The following is a 15,147-nucleotide window of genomic DNA, read 5'->3' as shown; positions in this document are numbered from 1 at the left end:
TTAGACAATGCTGCTGTAAGACCATGCTTATGTTGGACCATGCTCCTGTTGAACCATGCTCCTGTTGGACCATGCTCCTATTGAACCATGTTCCTGTTGGACCATGCTGTTGTTGAACCATGCTGCTGTTTGCTGTTTCTGTAACTCTTTCTGTGAGTCAGCTGCAGGCGACTCTCATTAAACCCGTTCTGACTGGACATTTGTACGGTGAGGGTTCTTCCCCCACCGGTCACACGGTTCTAATTCTGCGAGCATAATGACTGCCCTGTAACTTCCTGCCAGACACACGGACTTAATGAAAATGCTGCGGATTTTAATTTGAGACCCTGTTTGGCGTTTTCTTACCGAGGAAAGCGTTGGGGATGGTGATTTTGAGCCACATGCGATCCCTGACCTCCAGACCTGACTCTGGTGAAGCCATGGCCTTGGCTACTGAGGCCATGTCGGAGTGTAAAGATAAATTAAAGTCGTCGAAACCTGTAAAACACACATAAGTCTTTTAGGTCATCTGAACTAAATCACACCAGGGTGAAAAACAAGAAGGAAAGCAACAAATATGACGTCAAAAATTATTTTTAAAGAGACAAAGACAGACAGAGACAGAAGCGGGACAATGTCCTCCAGACCTCCAATATTAACACTCTGGCAAAGACAAAGTTCTGTGGAAAAGTGAACAATTAGTATTTCACCTGCAGTAAGGTAGCTGTTTGAAAACTCTCGGTTTAAAGAAATTAATAACAGCTTTGAAATGTTTGATTTGTGTTTTATTTCCAATGACAACTATGATGCTAACCAGGTTAGCTTTTCTATGGCATTGTCAATAAGTTAGCATCTGTGGTTAGACCTGTCACGATAAATTTTGCTGGGCGATTAATTGTCTCAGAAATTATTGCGATGAACGATAATATTGTTTGAAATCTGACAATAATTAGTAATTATTGTCAAATTTAAGATGAAATGTTAAGTTTATTTGTTTTGTGTGTAGTACCTTTTTTCAACCAACGGATGGCAGTACAAGAGAGTCTGAACCGAAGGATGGATAGTGAGAGAGCGAGCAGCATGTCTCTTTAAGAAAAATGGAAGGGAGGCCCCTTAATGTGACACGGGCTGTCTGTCGCTCCTTCCTTTCTTCGGTTCTCAAAATGGCGGACGCTCGGTGTGGTTTGAGCTCTTTAACATAGCATTTTTCACACAAAGCTTTTAATTAAAAAAATCAGTAAACAAGTTCGCAGCTTCTTTTTGCAGAAAAAAACTTTTTACGCGAAGGCACCGGTTTCAACTGTGAATTTTGAAGCTTCGACAAGACGGAGGTTTTTCCCCCCCCGAGGTCAGCCTATTAGCTTACCTTGTAGCTTAGCTTCTCAGCTTAGCTGCTTTTAACAATCCAAAAATGTGATTTTGGATCGTTAAAATGTATTTTAAAGAGAAAGAGAGGGGTCAGTGAAGAGCACCGAAGTTGAGCTTTTTGTCATCCAGTGTCTTCAGTAGAAAGAGAGAGACACGAAGAAACGATAAAGCCGATAAATGAAAATGAGGTTGATAATTTTAATTTATCATGCGATTAATTGATTTATTGTTTACTGCGACAGGCCTATCTGTGGTGTCGATTGACAGCCTGTGAATCAGTGGGTTTGATGATGTTATTGTGCACTCCATTAGGCATGAATTATATAAATCAGTTTTTGATTTTGTAAAATAAGGCAGTTATTTAATTGTTAAAATCAATGAAATGCATCATTTTAATTTGGCATAGCAGCGTCTCTGAAATGTGATCGCGTCAAATTGGGAGGTGCCTAAAGATTCCCACTATTTGTTATTTCAGCAGCTGAGATTACACCAGGCTGCCCAAACAGTGCTACAGCTAGCTGCTGGTGCTTTGGGTGCTTGCAAACACCCAGTGATATAAAAACGATATGAACCAATGACATACAAAAATAAAAAAAATGTGTAGTTTAATATAAAACAGCATTCAGTGGAGCCTGTATGAAATTTGTGAGATTTTTTAGTTGTTTTAAGATGGCAGGCCCTGATTGGACGAACTGTTAGCTCATCGGTCCAGATTTAAGCTCCAATTGTCCAAAGTGAGGTAGTTTAAAAAGCTATCCACAACGGGTAAGATATTGACTCTTTATAAGTTTTGAAGTGAACTATAAAGACTTACGTTCAGTCTCTGTGATGGAGGAGGAGGAGGTGATGGTGCTGAGTGAGGAGCTGCCTGGGTAGGGGGGGTAAGCCCCCGTCATCGCCACAGAGTGACTGACCCACGCAGCGGGGTCGATGGGCCGGATCGGTTCATCTACAGATTAAAACAAATAAAAATAGAAACACTGAATGACAGTAAGCACAGAGGAGAGGTTCTGTGCGATGTGCGGCTAAAATGCTCCGTCCGTACTGCAAGGCAGCGTGAAGTAGCCCTGAGGAGAAGGATCCCAGCATTTAGCCACCGTCAGGATGATGGGTCTGCAGAAATAATCACCAGTTAACTTCAGCACACGGACCGAGCCGGAGCACGTCCAGTTCAAAAGCTTAATGTCTCACCCTGGCTTGTGCACGATCTCTCTGAGAACACGAACCGCGTCGTCGTTGCTCATGTTCTCGAAGTTGATTTCGTTCACCTTGTTGTGAAGATTTGAAGAAGACAAGCTAATGATGAACTGTTCACATCACAGATCTACGCAGTTTCATGCAGGAGCTTCATCATAATTCAATAAATGTTTAACTTCATGCACAGAAACATTCTTCTATAGTCAGAAGATTAAGGATTCGGACCTGCAGCAGCATGTCGCCGGGTTCGATGCGTCCGTCTGCAGCCACAGCCCCTCCCTTCATGATGGAGCCGATGTAGATGCCTCCGTCCCCCCTTTCGTTGCTCTGACCCACAATGCTGATGCCCAAGAAGTTGTACTTCTCTGTGTTGTTAAAGAACCACAATAAAATTGTAGTAACGGACTTGTCTGTACAAAATTCAACAAAAATGACTTCAGGACCAGCTTTTCTAATCAGGCAATGTAAGGGCACCCTTGGACTGGGCGTGTTTTTGGTACTTATGGTTGCTCTCGCTTATGTCTTTACAAGTAGACCTGTCACGATAACAAATTTTGCTGGGCGATTAATTGTCTCAGAAATTATTGTGATAAAAGATAATATTGAAAATAATTCATAATTATTGTCAAATTTAAGAAGAAATGTTTTATTTGTTTTGCATGTAGTACTTTTTGCTACCACCGGATGGCAATATAAGACTGAACCGCAGGATGGATAGTGAGGGAGTGAGCAGCGTGTCTCTTTAAGAAAAATGGGAGGGAGGCCCCTTGATGTGACATGGGCTGTCTCGCTTCGGTTCTCAAAATGGCAGACGCTCGGGTGTAGTTTGCGCTCTTTAGCATAGCATTTTTCACAAAAAGATTTTAATAAAAATTTTTTTTAAATCAGTAAACAAGTTCTCAGCTTCTTTTTGCAGAGAAAAACAACTTTTTACACCAAGGCACGAGTTTCAACCGTGAATTTTGGAGCTTCGACAAGATGGAGGTTTTTTCTGGAGGTTGGCCTGTTAGCTTAGCTCGTAGCTTAGCTTCTCAGCTTAGTAGCAGAAAGTAAGAGACACAATGAAACGATAAAGCCGATAAATGAGAATGTCGATGATTTTCATTTATCATGCGATTAATTGATTTATCGCGACATGCCTATTTACAAGAGCTATTTTCTTCAAGATAAACAATTATCTTTTTAAGCTGAGAATTTAACGAGACTTTACTTGTGAATGACAAATGCTAAAACCCCTTTGAAGTAAACGTCATAAGAAATAATAAGACTGGGACGAGAACAGAGAATGTACTTTTATCAGACGCTTTGTGGTTTTAACAATGAGTCGACTTTTATGAGAATGTTTTATTGAGTCTTTTAACTTTCACCTTCATCTGTTGGTTTGGATTGTTAACATGCAAAAACAGGAAGAAACTCTTGTGGATTGTCCGGACGTGCAGCAAAACTGCTGGCATAGCCCTGCAGAACCTCACTGACCTACACAAGGCGAGGTCAATGAACAAGGCCAGGCTTATTCTGGCAGATCCTGATCACCCATTCCATGGTGAGTTCCCTGTAGAGATCAGGCTTCTTTCTGTACTGTTTTTTAAACGTCACACTAGCTATGTTTACATGCGCAAATTTGTTTGACCAGATTGAAATGCTTTCAGATTAAATTATTCAAATGCATCGTTTACATGGGCGCAATCCGTTCACGAGTGTTTACATGCAGCGGGCTTTTATTCTGAATAGAAGTACTGACATGCGCAGAGTGGTAAACTCTCCTTAAAAACTCAGAAGAAGAAGTTTTACTTCCGTTCTACTTCCATGATGGACGTAAACAAACCTGAGCGCCCAAATGGACCCGCGACAGGTTTTAATGATGGTGGAGACGTTACTGCACTCCCTGACTGAGCTACAGGTGATACAGATCATTTTGAGCTCTTTCAAAGTTTCTAGTAGAAATGTTGCGTCGCTCACCGACCAGTTTTGCTCCCCTGACATATTAGCATTAGTCAGGTGGAAATACGTGAGGTAGACATAGGTCGCACATGCGCAGTCAGGTACGTTTTCTACAATCGGAATAAAAAGAACAGATTAAGTGTTTACATGCGCACCGTTCGGATTATGAATCGGCACAACCCACCCGTCTCATTCTCATTACAAATTCTTTCGGATCGAGCTGAATCAACAAAGAGTAATCCGAATGGGGCGTTTACATGACGCATTTTTATTCTGAATGGCCGTTTAATCCGATTACTTATGTCCATGTAAACAGCTAATGTCTTGTCTAGTACGGATGTTTTTTTGTGCCTACTGACTGTGAAAACAAATTGCCCCTTAGGGGACAATAACAATTATTAAACTTGAACTTAAGATGGGAGTTTTGAATTGAACATTAAACACCAAGAGGAAGCAGGGTTTCCAAAAAACATGTCCCAACTTAAAAAGAACATAAAGCAGTTACTTGAGCAGGTACCAAACTGCAGTGAACTCCTGCTCCCACCAGAAAACCAACTCAGCTCGTCGATGCTAACACTGTTAGCTTCATGCCACTTGTTTGAACCCATTAGCTCCAGTGTGCGGCTACTGGTCCAGCTTTTTAGGATTTCTTTCACTGCATCATTTAACTCGTCACTACATACGGTTTAATGAGCCGGCATCATTTCAGGGTTAAAGCATGCGGGACTCAGATTAGGACTCTGTCCTCTCAGCGTTGCCTTTTCCCACATCCGAGTCACACGTGAGCGAGCACTCTGATTGGCTAAGATGCAGCTGTTGTAACATCCCTCTGTAACATTGTGTGAAATTTAATTACTAAATATTTCACGGATTGAATAAAACGAGACGACAGATCAGATATAGCCCATGGGCCACCAGTTGACAATCGCTGATCTACACTGTAGCACTGATTTGTAAGCTAATTAGCAATAATTAGTGACAGACCCATGTTGAGGGTGATAGTGATGATGTTCAGAGACATGGTGGAGTCCGTCACGCTGCTGAAGGACGAAGCCTGGAAATAAGAATAAAATTTTAAATGAACACGTTTTTTCAAAGCTCAGAATGAAACGGCTGCCGGAGGTGTTCGTGCGTACTCTCTCCAGACGAGGCGGGCGCTGTTTCCTCCGTCGACGGTGGCGTTTAAGAAGCCTAGATGCGGTGCTCTGCTCCGTCGCGCTGCTGAACCTGCAGGACCAAGAGGTCTCGTTACAGAACTTTGTTTAAAACCTGCAGCGCAGCAGGCGACAGGAATTCCTTCAAAGAACGCCGACTTTAATAAAAGTTACAGGAGGGAAATCTGTCTTATTACAGAGGCTCTCGTTGACTATTTAGCATTTTGATCCGTGAGGCTTGAGATGATCAATGCGCTGATGTTTGTTTTTTTAATTTGGGGCATTACAAATAATATTTTGTAATTTCTTTAAATGTTATCTGCTGACCTGACGCACTCACAAACAAAATATTAATCTCTATAGAGTTCCTGTTCTTCTTGTGTAAATTAATGCTCTCATCTTCTTCATGGTTTATTGTGTGAATGTTTATGAAGCATTCACTCTATTATGATTCAGTTTTCTTCTGTACATTTTTCAGCATCTTTCTCGTTCCACAGTTTTCGTGCTCTTTCAACAAATCATAAATCAAAACGTTCAGGACAATCCTGAGATGACTTTTGGTGCAACTTTAGCGTTTTGAAATATTTAGCCTTTTCTGACAGTTTTTTTTTTTCTCAGAGAAAATGAAATGAGCTCATTTTCCATCCTTCAAATCTTTAGATGTGTTTACAACCTTTTACTGCTCCTTTCACATTTTCTTCTGCTTCAGCTTCTTTCAGCAAATTTAAACTTTATTTTCCAGCCACTTTCAGCTATTTTGCAGCCGTTTTGTGCTTCTTTCAGATTCTTTCAGCTAACTACAATATTTTTGTGCTTCTTCGAACTTCTTCCTATTAATTTCGGCTCTGTGTTATTTTCAGCTTATTTCTGCTAGTTTCAGCTTTCTATAGTATTTCAGCTACTATTTAGCTGTTTTATGCTAATTTTAGCCTTTTCAGCTAATTCCACAGTTTTTTGCACTAATTTAAACTTTTTTCAGCTTAATTCAGCAAAAAATGTGCTCTCTCCTCTTCCTTCTGGTAATTTAAGCTTTTTTCTGTGTTTTTAGCTACTATTCAGCTGTGTTTTTTTTTGCTAATTTCAGCATTTTTTTTAAACAATTTCCCCTTTTTTTCTGCTCATTTCTGCTTCTTTCAATATAACTGGGCAAATATGTTCTTTCTGCTGATAATATAAGCTTGTTCTACATTTTCAGCTACGTTTTCGGCTGTTTTCAGATTATTTTAAGTTTTTCATGGTAATTTCTACTACTTTCAGTGTATATAACATTTATCTGTTAATTTCACCTTTATGCTCCTTTCTGCTTAATGATGCTAGTTTCAGCTATTTTAGCTACTAATTAGCTGTTTTATGCTAATTTTAGCTTTTTCAGCTAATTCCATATTTTTTTTAGCTTATGTCAGCTCTTTCCACTTCCTTCTGGTAGTTTAAGCTTCTTTCTGCCTTTCAGCTGCTTTTCAGCCATTTTTTGTTGTAATTTCAATTTCTTTTTAAGCTACTTTACCATTTTTTCTGTTAATTTCTCCTTATTTAAACATAATTCAGCAAATATGTGTTCTTTCTGCTTTCTTCTGCTAATTTAGGCTTGTTCTTCTATTTCAGCATTTTGATTTTTGATTTTTTTTTTACTACTTTCAGCTGTTTCTCAGTAAGTTCTTCTGCAATAAGCATTCACACTGCATTTTTGCTGGAAATGCAGTTTCTCTAGTTAAGGATTGGGATGAAAAAATAAATCGTAGGATGGATTAGGAAAACTAGCAGATCTCACATTCTTCCTGTAAATTGTCTAAACTGGTCTCTCAGACGTTTTGTTTCCACCTGCTCATGGTGTCGTCGTCGTCAGAGTCACAGAAACTGGTGGTTTCCAGCTCGCTGCTCATCACTGTACTGGAGCTCTCGTATCCCGCCAGGTGGCGCTCCAGACGGCTCTGACCGTTCACGCGAGGCCCTTCAACACAACAGAAAACAAAAACATTCAGAGGAAAGTTTGTTTTTCTCAGCACAACATTCCAGACTTTGAGGTTCCCTGATCGTATCGGTCAGTGTTTGGATGATGGAGGCGTGCCAAATCTTGATAGGGCGGCCATGATAACGGGATTGTTTCCATGAGTGCGGAGATGTGCCGTTTCTCACCGTGCGGATCCGTGTTCTCTCTGTGCCGAGGCCTCTCCCTCCTGAAGGAAACTACGGACTCGGTTTCGGTCTGATCGTCCAGAGTCTCCACGCTGCCCGCTGCATTGGGGCTGGAAAAACAAACAAGCCCAAAAACAGAATCACAAACGCAGCTAGGAGCATCAGTGAAAACGTTTTGACGAGTGCCAAATTCAGCTTCTGCCTGAAACTTCAACAATCACCAACTTTCTACTACAAAGATGAAAATTAGGACTTACTGTTGTAATTTTCTGTTAAAAAAAAAAAAAAGCAACGTTTTTATGTATAAACTGCGCAAGATGTGTTAAAAGAAGATGAACGTTAAAGCCACTCCCTGTGGCTCATTCGGGTCACCATGGTAACACATACCTGTGCCCATCACTACAAAGACAGGCAGACAAATAAGCAGAGCAGAAAGTAAGCCTTAGACAAGCTGCTGTGAGAAAAACTACACAAAACACTCGGCGGTGAAACAGCACATTCTGGGTGTACCAGTGTCTCCCCCAGCAATATACAAGTGGGGCACCCCACCCCCTCAATGGAATCAAGCGTTCTGTCTACCGACCCCCCCCCCCCCCCCCCTCAAAAACTGTTGGCCGTATTGATGTAGCATGAGGCGCAATACAAACACGTTAGCAAAAGTGCGACTGACGTACCTCTCCGCTACACCCCCCCACCCCCACCCCCCGGGTCGATAATTACCGGTAGCAATGTAGCACTAAGCTAGCAGGCGGGCACACAGATGTGACCACGGCACCCCCGACTAAACAAACAAACAAAAAAAAACCATCACGCCAACAGAGCAGAGGAAACACTGGTGTACCAACACCCATGGTGGGGTGTGGTGGTGCAGAGGTTAGATAAGGTGGGCCTGTGATAAGAAGGTCACCGGTTTGACTCCCCGGACCAACAACATCAAAATGTGGGCGGAAAAGGTGAAACACCCACACCTGCCTCCACCCTCAATGCCCCATTCTGGGCCCCTAAGCAAGGTCCTTAACCCCCACCATCTGCTCCCAAACTGGTCTCTCTTAAGAATGAGTCCTCATGACTCAGTGAGACTACCTGTAGAAATAAAGGTTAAATTAAAAAAAAAAAAATCTGATGTGTTTTGCTCATTCCATGAGTTGCAGATCAAAAACTGGGACGAAAGCAGAACAACTGTATATCAGGGCGCGCCTCTAATAAAAGCGTATTTAAAGTTTGATTCATTGAAGTTTTCAGTATCAATTTAAAAAATGAACTTTGTAACATCAGTGTTCCTTTCAATTAAAATAAGCCCGTACAGTTTTCTACTTCAACGTCTCGTTTGTGTGAACTTGTGTGACGAGAACAAAGTTTTGACTGAGCTGCGAAGTGCTCTTCACACTTGTTTTTAAACAGGGCACTTGTCGGTCAGTTTTTGATTACAGGCGATGATCCAGTTACTCGCTCCTTCAATGAAGTTCTTCTCCTAAAGACTCAAACACCTGATATCATCTCATCGCATTACAGTGAACTCAGAGACAATCTGAGGCTGAAGCATTCATGTCCTGCGGCTGTGACCCAATCTCCTGAGAGGATCACACAACAGAGAACCTACAAACAGCTCATGGATTAGAGACGTTTTATATCAGACCTGATAAAGACACAAAGGGAAGTGTTGTGCAAAATATCTGCCCAACGGGTAAAGATCATAAAATTATCCAGTTCATGTTTAAATTGAGTTTAAGTGACAATAACAGTAGTCCCTCGCTACTTCGCAGTTCCACCTTCGTGGACTCGCTCTTTCGTGGTTTTTCTAAGTAAGATTGTACAGAAGAAAAAAAAATGTACAGGACACATGATTGTCAATTTTAATATTACTCACGTGATTGGGACTGTACTGGATACTGTACAGTAAAAAGTTAACAAAAAATAAAATACTTGGGACAGGCGCTAGCATTTTGTAGTTTTCTCTCAATTAGCCTACACTGCATCTGTACTGATCACGACGACTACCGTATTTTCCACTATAATCGTCGCTCCGCCCTCCAAGTCACATCAGTCCAAATATGTCTAATGAAGTGGAAAAATCCATAAATATGTTGCTTTGCCGTATATGTTGCATCTATTATGAGTCACTGCTGACAACCCAGAAACGTGGGCCGGTGTTGTGCCAAAAATCAAATTTTATTATTTTTTTCATTTAGCCTTTATTTATCCAGGTTAGTCTCATTGAGCCACGAGAACTCATTTTCAAGAGAGACCTGTTTAGGGAGCACATGGTGGGGGTTAAGGGCCTTGCTCATGGGCCCAGAGTGGGGCGAATGAGGGTGGGGGCAAGTGTGGGTGTTTCACCTACCCCACCCACAATTTTGATGTTGTCGGGGCCGGGGCGTGAACCGACGATCTTCGGATCACAAGCCCACCTCTCAATTGGTTGTCAAATGGCAGCCGCTGGGGCATGCACGGGAGGACTTTAACTTCATTAACACTTTAAAACAATTATTTGTTTGATCGAAATTATAGCAAAGGTGTGTCTCAGTTGAACTTTTGCTTAAAAAATGCACTTCAATGGTCAAATTAGCTGCATTTCACCAGGGCAGTGCAGTGAAATGAAGCTGATTTGACCCTGTATGGCAAGCCAATTGTGTCATTAATAGCCACTTTTACCTATTCCACGATACAACGGCATGCCATACAACTCTGGTGCCATCTAGTGACTGAAAATGATAAGTGTTCAATATTTCAGTCAGAATGAATGAAAATGGTCATATCATGTATAAATTGGTTTATAAATATGGGGAAAAAAAATCCATAAATATGTCGCTTCGGCATACAAGTTGCAGGCATGCAAATTATGCAAAAAAACGTAACTTATAGGGCAAAAAATTCGGTGCATTTCCAGGAAGCCAACAATGCACCGCCCAGAAGCCCCGTTGCCTTCTGCTGAAATACGTAGAGTGAAAGTTTTGATCTGATCCAAAAAACTCTGGTCTTTATTACGTTGGCTTCAGCGCTCAGCAGAAGCAGAGAACCGTACGGAACCCAACGGGAACTGGACCAGAACCGGAGCAGAACCAGACCTCCAGACCCATCGGCGAATCAGAGAGCTGCTAGGCGGCCCACGAGGACCTCCAAGCGGGGACGCGTCGCCGTAGGTCCGGCCTCTCTCCAGAGCCCACCGGGACTTTTTCATCCCTCTATCGGACCACTCAAGCGGACCACCGGTCCTGTAATCCAATTCCTCCCAAATGCGTTTGGCGCTCAAGAGCTGAACAGAGCTGGACCAGAACAGGTGCAGAACTCGCAGGATAGGTCTGCCAGACCGGAACCAAGCTGCTGTTTCTGCAGACCTGATGAGTAAAATGTTGCAGTACGGTACAGTACATATATGTATGTTGTTAAAATGATGTAGGTTTAAGAGTTTAGAACAGATTTATAAAGCCTTAAAATATATAAATACTAAACTAAATATATCGTCCCTATTTTGCAGTTTTTCACTTATGGTGGGGGATTTGGAATGTAGCCCCCGCAATAAACGAGGGGCTACTGTATTTACTTTGGTTTGGATGCAGAGCAATACCGACATGCCTAGATCCTTGCAAAATATCCACGACTTGTCAAATGAAATTTGAATCTTGCAATAAAGATTACAAACATCAGAACTAATCCGTTTGATCTCTGTATATCAATAGTTTCCTAATATTTGAGATTAAAGTGTTAAATCCGTTTCAAGTGGAAATCTTCAGTTTCACAGCCGCTACAAAACTCACTGAATGTGGGAAATACTTTGGGGAAAAAAAAAATCAGAGAATAAAGCAAACTTGCGGTCACGTTTAGCTCAGGGATTTGGACTTGTCAGCTCAGTTTTGTCAGAAAACATCACTAACAATGTTCAGCTTCAAGGCTCGTGAGAATTTTTACTGACTGAATCTGCAGCTGCTAATGCAAAAAAAACACAAGATCACCATGACGATACAATGTGCAACAACTCACATCCTCTTCTGTTCAGTCATACGAGTAATTTAGTTCAGAACAAAGTCACAAAGTTGGATCTTCTCCTGCAGCAAGTCGGTACACAGCTGTTGGAACGGGCCCTCAACATCTGGCACTGACGTCTGTGCTGCTCCCACACAAATAAGGAAACATCAGGGAAACTGGCTAACCTCAGGAGGACCTCAGGAGGACCTCAATATGACGCAGATAGTCCGTAGGAAAACGTGCGGACAGGTGCTGTCTGGCTGAAAGCTGGTACCAAGGTGAAGTCCAAAAGGAGGAAGACATGCAGAGGCAGGATGAACGGTGCCAACAGAGCCCCAAGAATCACTACCAGACGTGACGTGACATCAAAAACGATGGTTCCCGCACGATACCAAGAGCAACACTGGTGTGTCTCTACACAACACCGCAGGACTGTTGCTACCCTGTCATACGCACACACAACGATAACTCAGAACAAATATTGATCTTTAAATGTGATCCCACTTATCGATTCACACCGTCTGGTTACAGCACCGCTCCAAACCCTGGTGTTAACGGCAACCAACACATTGGGCGGTGAACCTGCAGTCTAGCTGATGACAGTTATTAAGACAAAGTGCGGGTTGACACAGGGTGCCGCAAAGAGTCCACAACCTGAGTGCCGATGGCAGGCGCAGATGTCGTGGGGTTCTCCAGGGCTTGACAAACATGGCGACGTCCGTCTTGGGTGATTGAAACCTTCACAATGTTTGTGGGTGCCTACAACCATTGTTCCAACACTGGACCATAGTAACATCTGTATACACCCCGCAGTGGGCAACTGCATCATACAGCCACCCGGACTCAAGCAAATTCACAATGAACTGTCAAGTTCTGGTTGAATGCATCGACGAGGCATCATCTGTGTCTTGACGACCATCAGTCATCAAATTAAATTAAATTATTCAAATGACTCCACTCCACCTTTGTCACCTCTCAAACACGGGTCTGCATGTGGACCAAATCATATCCAAACTGGATCCATCCTTCAGGGTTTGGATTATTTTACACAGACAATCTTTTGCAATGTTGCAATAATGACAATTTTCTTAATACAAACTCTGCAGCTCTATCAAACACTTAATAAAGTAAAAGCCAAGCTGCAGTGGCACTTTTAGCTGCTGTTGACCCAGATGTTTTTGGAGACTGTACAACGATACTGCTCATGATTTTCAAGACGAGTGCTTTTCTGGACTGGAGCTCAACAGGGAATACAAGTAAACCTAAATGTTTTTGGTGCTGGATACTGTACAGTAAAAAGTTAATGAAAAATAAAATACTTGGGACAGGCACCGCCATTTTGTAGTTTTCTCTCAATAAGCCTACACTGCATTGCCACTCATAATGACTACATTTCCCAGAAGCCAACAGTGCCCCGCCCAGAAGCCCCGTTGCCTTCTGCTGAAATACTAGAGGGAACGTTTTGATCCGATTGGAAAAAGTTTGGCGCTTATTACAGTGACTTCGGCGCCCAGCGGACGCAGAGAGCTGCATGAAACCCACTGAACCAGAGCAGAACTGGACCTCTAGACCCATCGGTGAATCTTGAGAAATGGTAGCCGGTCCATGAGGACTTCCGAGTAGGATGCGCTGCCAAATGTCCGGTGCTCCATGCGGAGCCCAACAGGACTTTTTTCATCTTTTTCAACTGGCCAACAAGGACCTCCAAGCGGGGACTCGCTGGTAAGTAAAATTTATTAGCTACATATAAGTATGTTGTTAAAATTAGTAGGTTTAAGAGTTCAACATTCGCTCGTCGTTGCAGAAACAAAACAAGAGTCAGACCGGAACAGAGCCGCTGCCATTCTGCAAAGCTGGTGAGTAAAATTTAGCTGCTGTACTGTATGTATGTTGTTAAAATGATGTAGGTTTAAGAGTTTAGAACATTGCAAGAGTAAGAAGGGTTTATAAAGCCTTAAAATACAGTAGTCCTTCGTTTATCGTGGGGGAGCCGTACCCTGAAGACCTGCAATAAGCGAAAAACCGCCAAGTAGGAATAGTAGTAGAAGTAGTAAGTAGTATAAAAGCATTTTAACCCCTTTCCATACTCTTGCAATATTCTAAAAAATGTTTCTAAACTCTAAACTCTCTAAAGCCAAGCTTCAACTTGTCTGCTGGCCTCCTTAGATAGAGAACTTCATTAATTGGCTTTATGTATGTGAATGTTTCTGTAAAGTGCTCTGAGACAACTTCGTTGTGATTTGGCGCTATATAAATAAACTGAATTGAATTGAATTTAAAAGAGCACAGAATAAGTAAGGGGGCCGAGATGATGTAGAGGCAGGGCAGCCGACTCGGGACCTGAAAGTCCCAGGTTCAATACCCAGTCATTGCACATCTTATGGTGTCTCTGAGCAAAACACCCAATCCCTAATACTCCCTGGGCGCTTTCAGTAGCTGCCCACTGCTCCACCTGGTGGTGGATGGGTTAAATGCAGGGAGCCAATTTCGCCATTGTATGGAAACATATAATGATGACAATACATAACATTTGTAGAATGGCATGAATACAGCTCTCTGCCACCTGCAAGCACTCTTGGCCACGCCCACTTCTCAGCTCTGCATGCTCAACAGCTGATCAGCTGCAGTGGGAAGTTTATCCTGCAGTATGGGCCTCGCGATGGGCAGGAGGTGCTAAATAATTTAAAATAACTTATTTTAAATAAAAATTTCATGCCGATCATGCGACTCATCCATCAATCAGCCAGTTGTGTGTCATGTCCAGTCTTACTTTGAAAAACTGAGATAGAGGGAGTCCGTGATAAATAAACTGTGAAGTAGCGAGGGACTACTGTATACATATAAATACTAAAATAAATTTAACATTGCTACTTCTCAGATTTTCACTTATTGCACAATAAACGAGGGACTACTGAATTAATTTCTACATGGCAAAGTTTGTGATGTGTTCATAATTTAAAGTAAAAGTTATATTTTTCAATTATTTTGTAAACTAAGCTCATTAAAATTGGGAGCCTTTCATCCGGTAAGGAACAGGGCGGCTCCGGTTCAGCTCAGTTACAGACGATCTGCAGGGTTCTTACAGGAACTCAATAACTGGGTGTGAGGCGTTCAAGAAAAGAGTTTCTGCGTAAAAACTAGAAGAAAGGAGAAGGTCAAGCTTTAAAGTTTAAGACAAGGAGGTCCGAGGAGATCAGGAAATGTTTTACATGAGCTCGTGTGCTTTGCTTACTGGAAGGAGGGTGGCCTGGAGTCCCCGATGCCCCCGGTTCTCTCTGCAGGAGGGGGTGGCAGGGGTGGTGGAGGTGGTGAAGGCTGGGTGGTGGTTTCCACAGGGGGGACCACTGCAACTGGAGGCTCTGCAGCTGGAGTCTCTGAGGATACCAGCTAGCAAAAACAACAAACATGAAGG

At 42.3% G+C, this 15,147-nt stretch overlaps 1 protein-coding gene across 1 annotated transcript in view; it reads right to left on the bottom strand.

Moving 5' to 3' along the window:
• dvl2 (dishevelled segment polarity protein 2) overlaps positions 1-15,147 on the bottom strand; it is a 45,795-nt gene that overhangs the window by 10,484 nt on the left and 20,164 nt on the right. The window contains exons 3-12 of the mRNA XM_037676376.1: positions 14,968-15,122; positions 7,773-7,882; positions 7,458-7,587; positions 5,622-5,712; positions 5,470-5,539; positions 2,770-2,909; positions 2,539-2,615; positions 2,393-2,460; positions 2,162-2,296; positions 346-477 (exon numbers count right to left, since the gene is read on the bottom strand). Of these exons, the coding sequence (XP_037532304.1) occupies positions 346-477; positions 2,162-2,296; positions 2,393-2,460; positions 2,539-2,615; positions 2,770-2,909; positions 5,470-5,539; positions 5,622-5,712; positions 7,458-7,587; positions 7,773-7,882; positions 14,968-15,122 (1,108 nt within the window). The remainder of the gene's footprint in view (positions 1-345; positions 478-2,161; positions 2,297-2,392; positions 2,461-2,538; positions 2,616-2,769; positions 2,910-5,469; positions 5,540-5,621; positions 5,713-7,457; positions 7,588-7,772; positions 7,883-14,967; positions 15,123-15,147) is intronic.

This window comes from Nematolebias whitei, chromosome 1, assembly GCF_014905685.2.
Source record: "Nematolebias whitei isolate Nwh7 chromosome 1, NemWhi1, whole genome shotgun sequence".
NCBI classification, from domain to species: Eukaryota; Metazoa; Chordata; class Actinopteri; order Cyprinodontiformes; family Rivulidae; genus Nematolebias; species Nematolebias whitei.
Note: the sequence above shows the minus strand (reverse complement) of the source record. Positions and strands in the feature narration are given on the sequence as shown.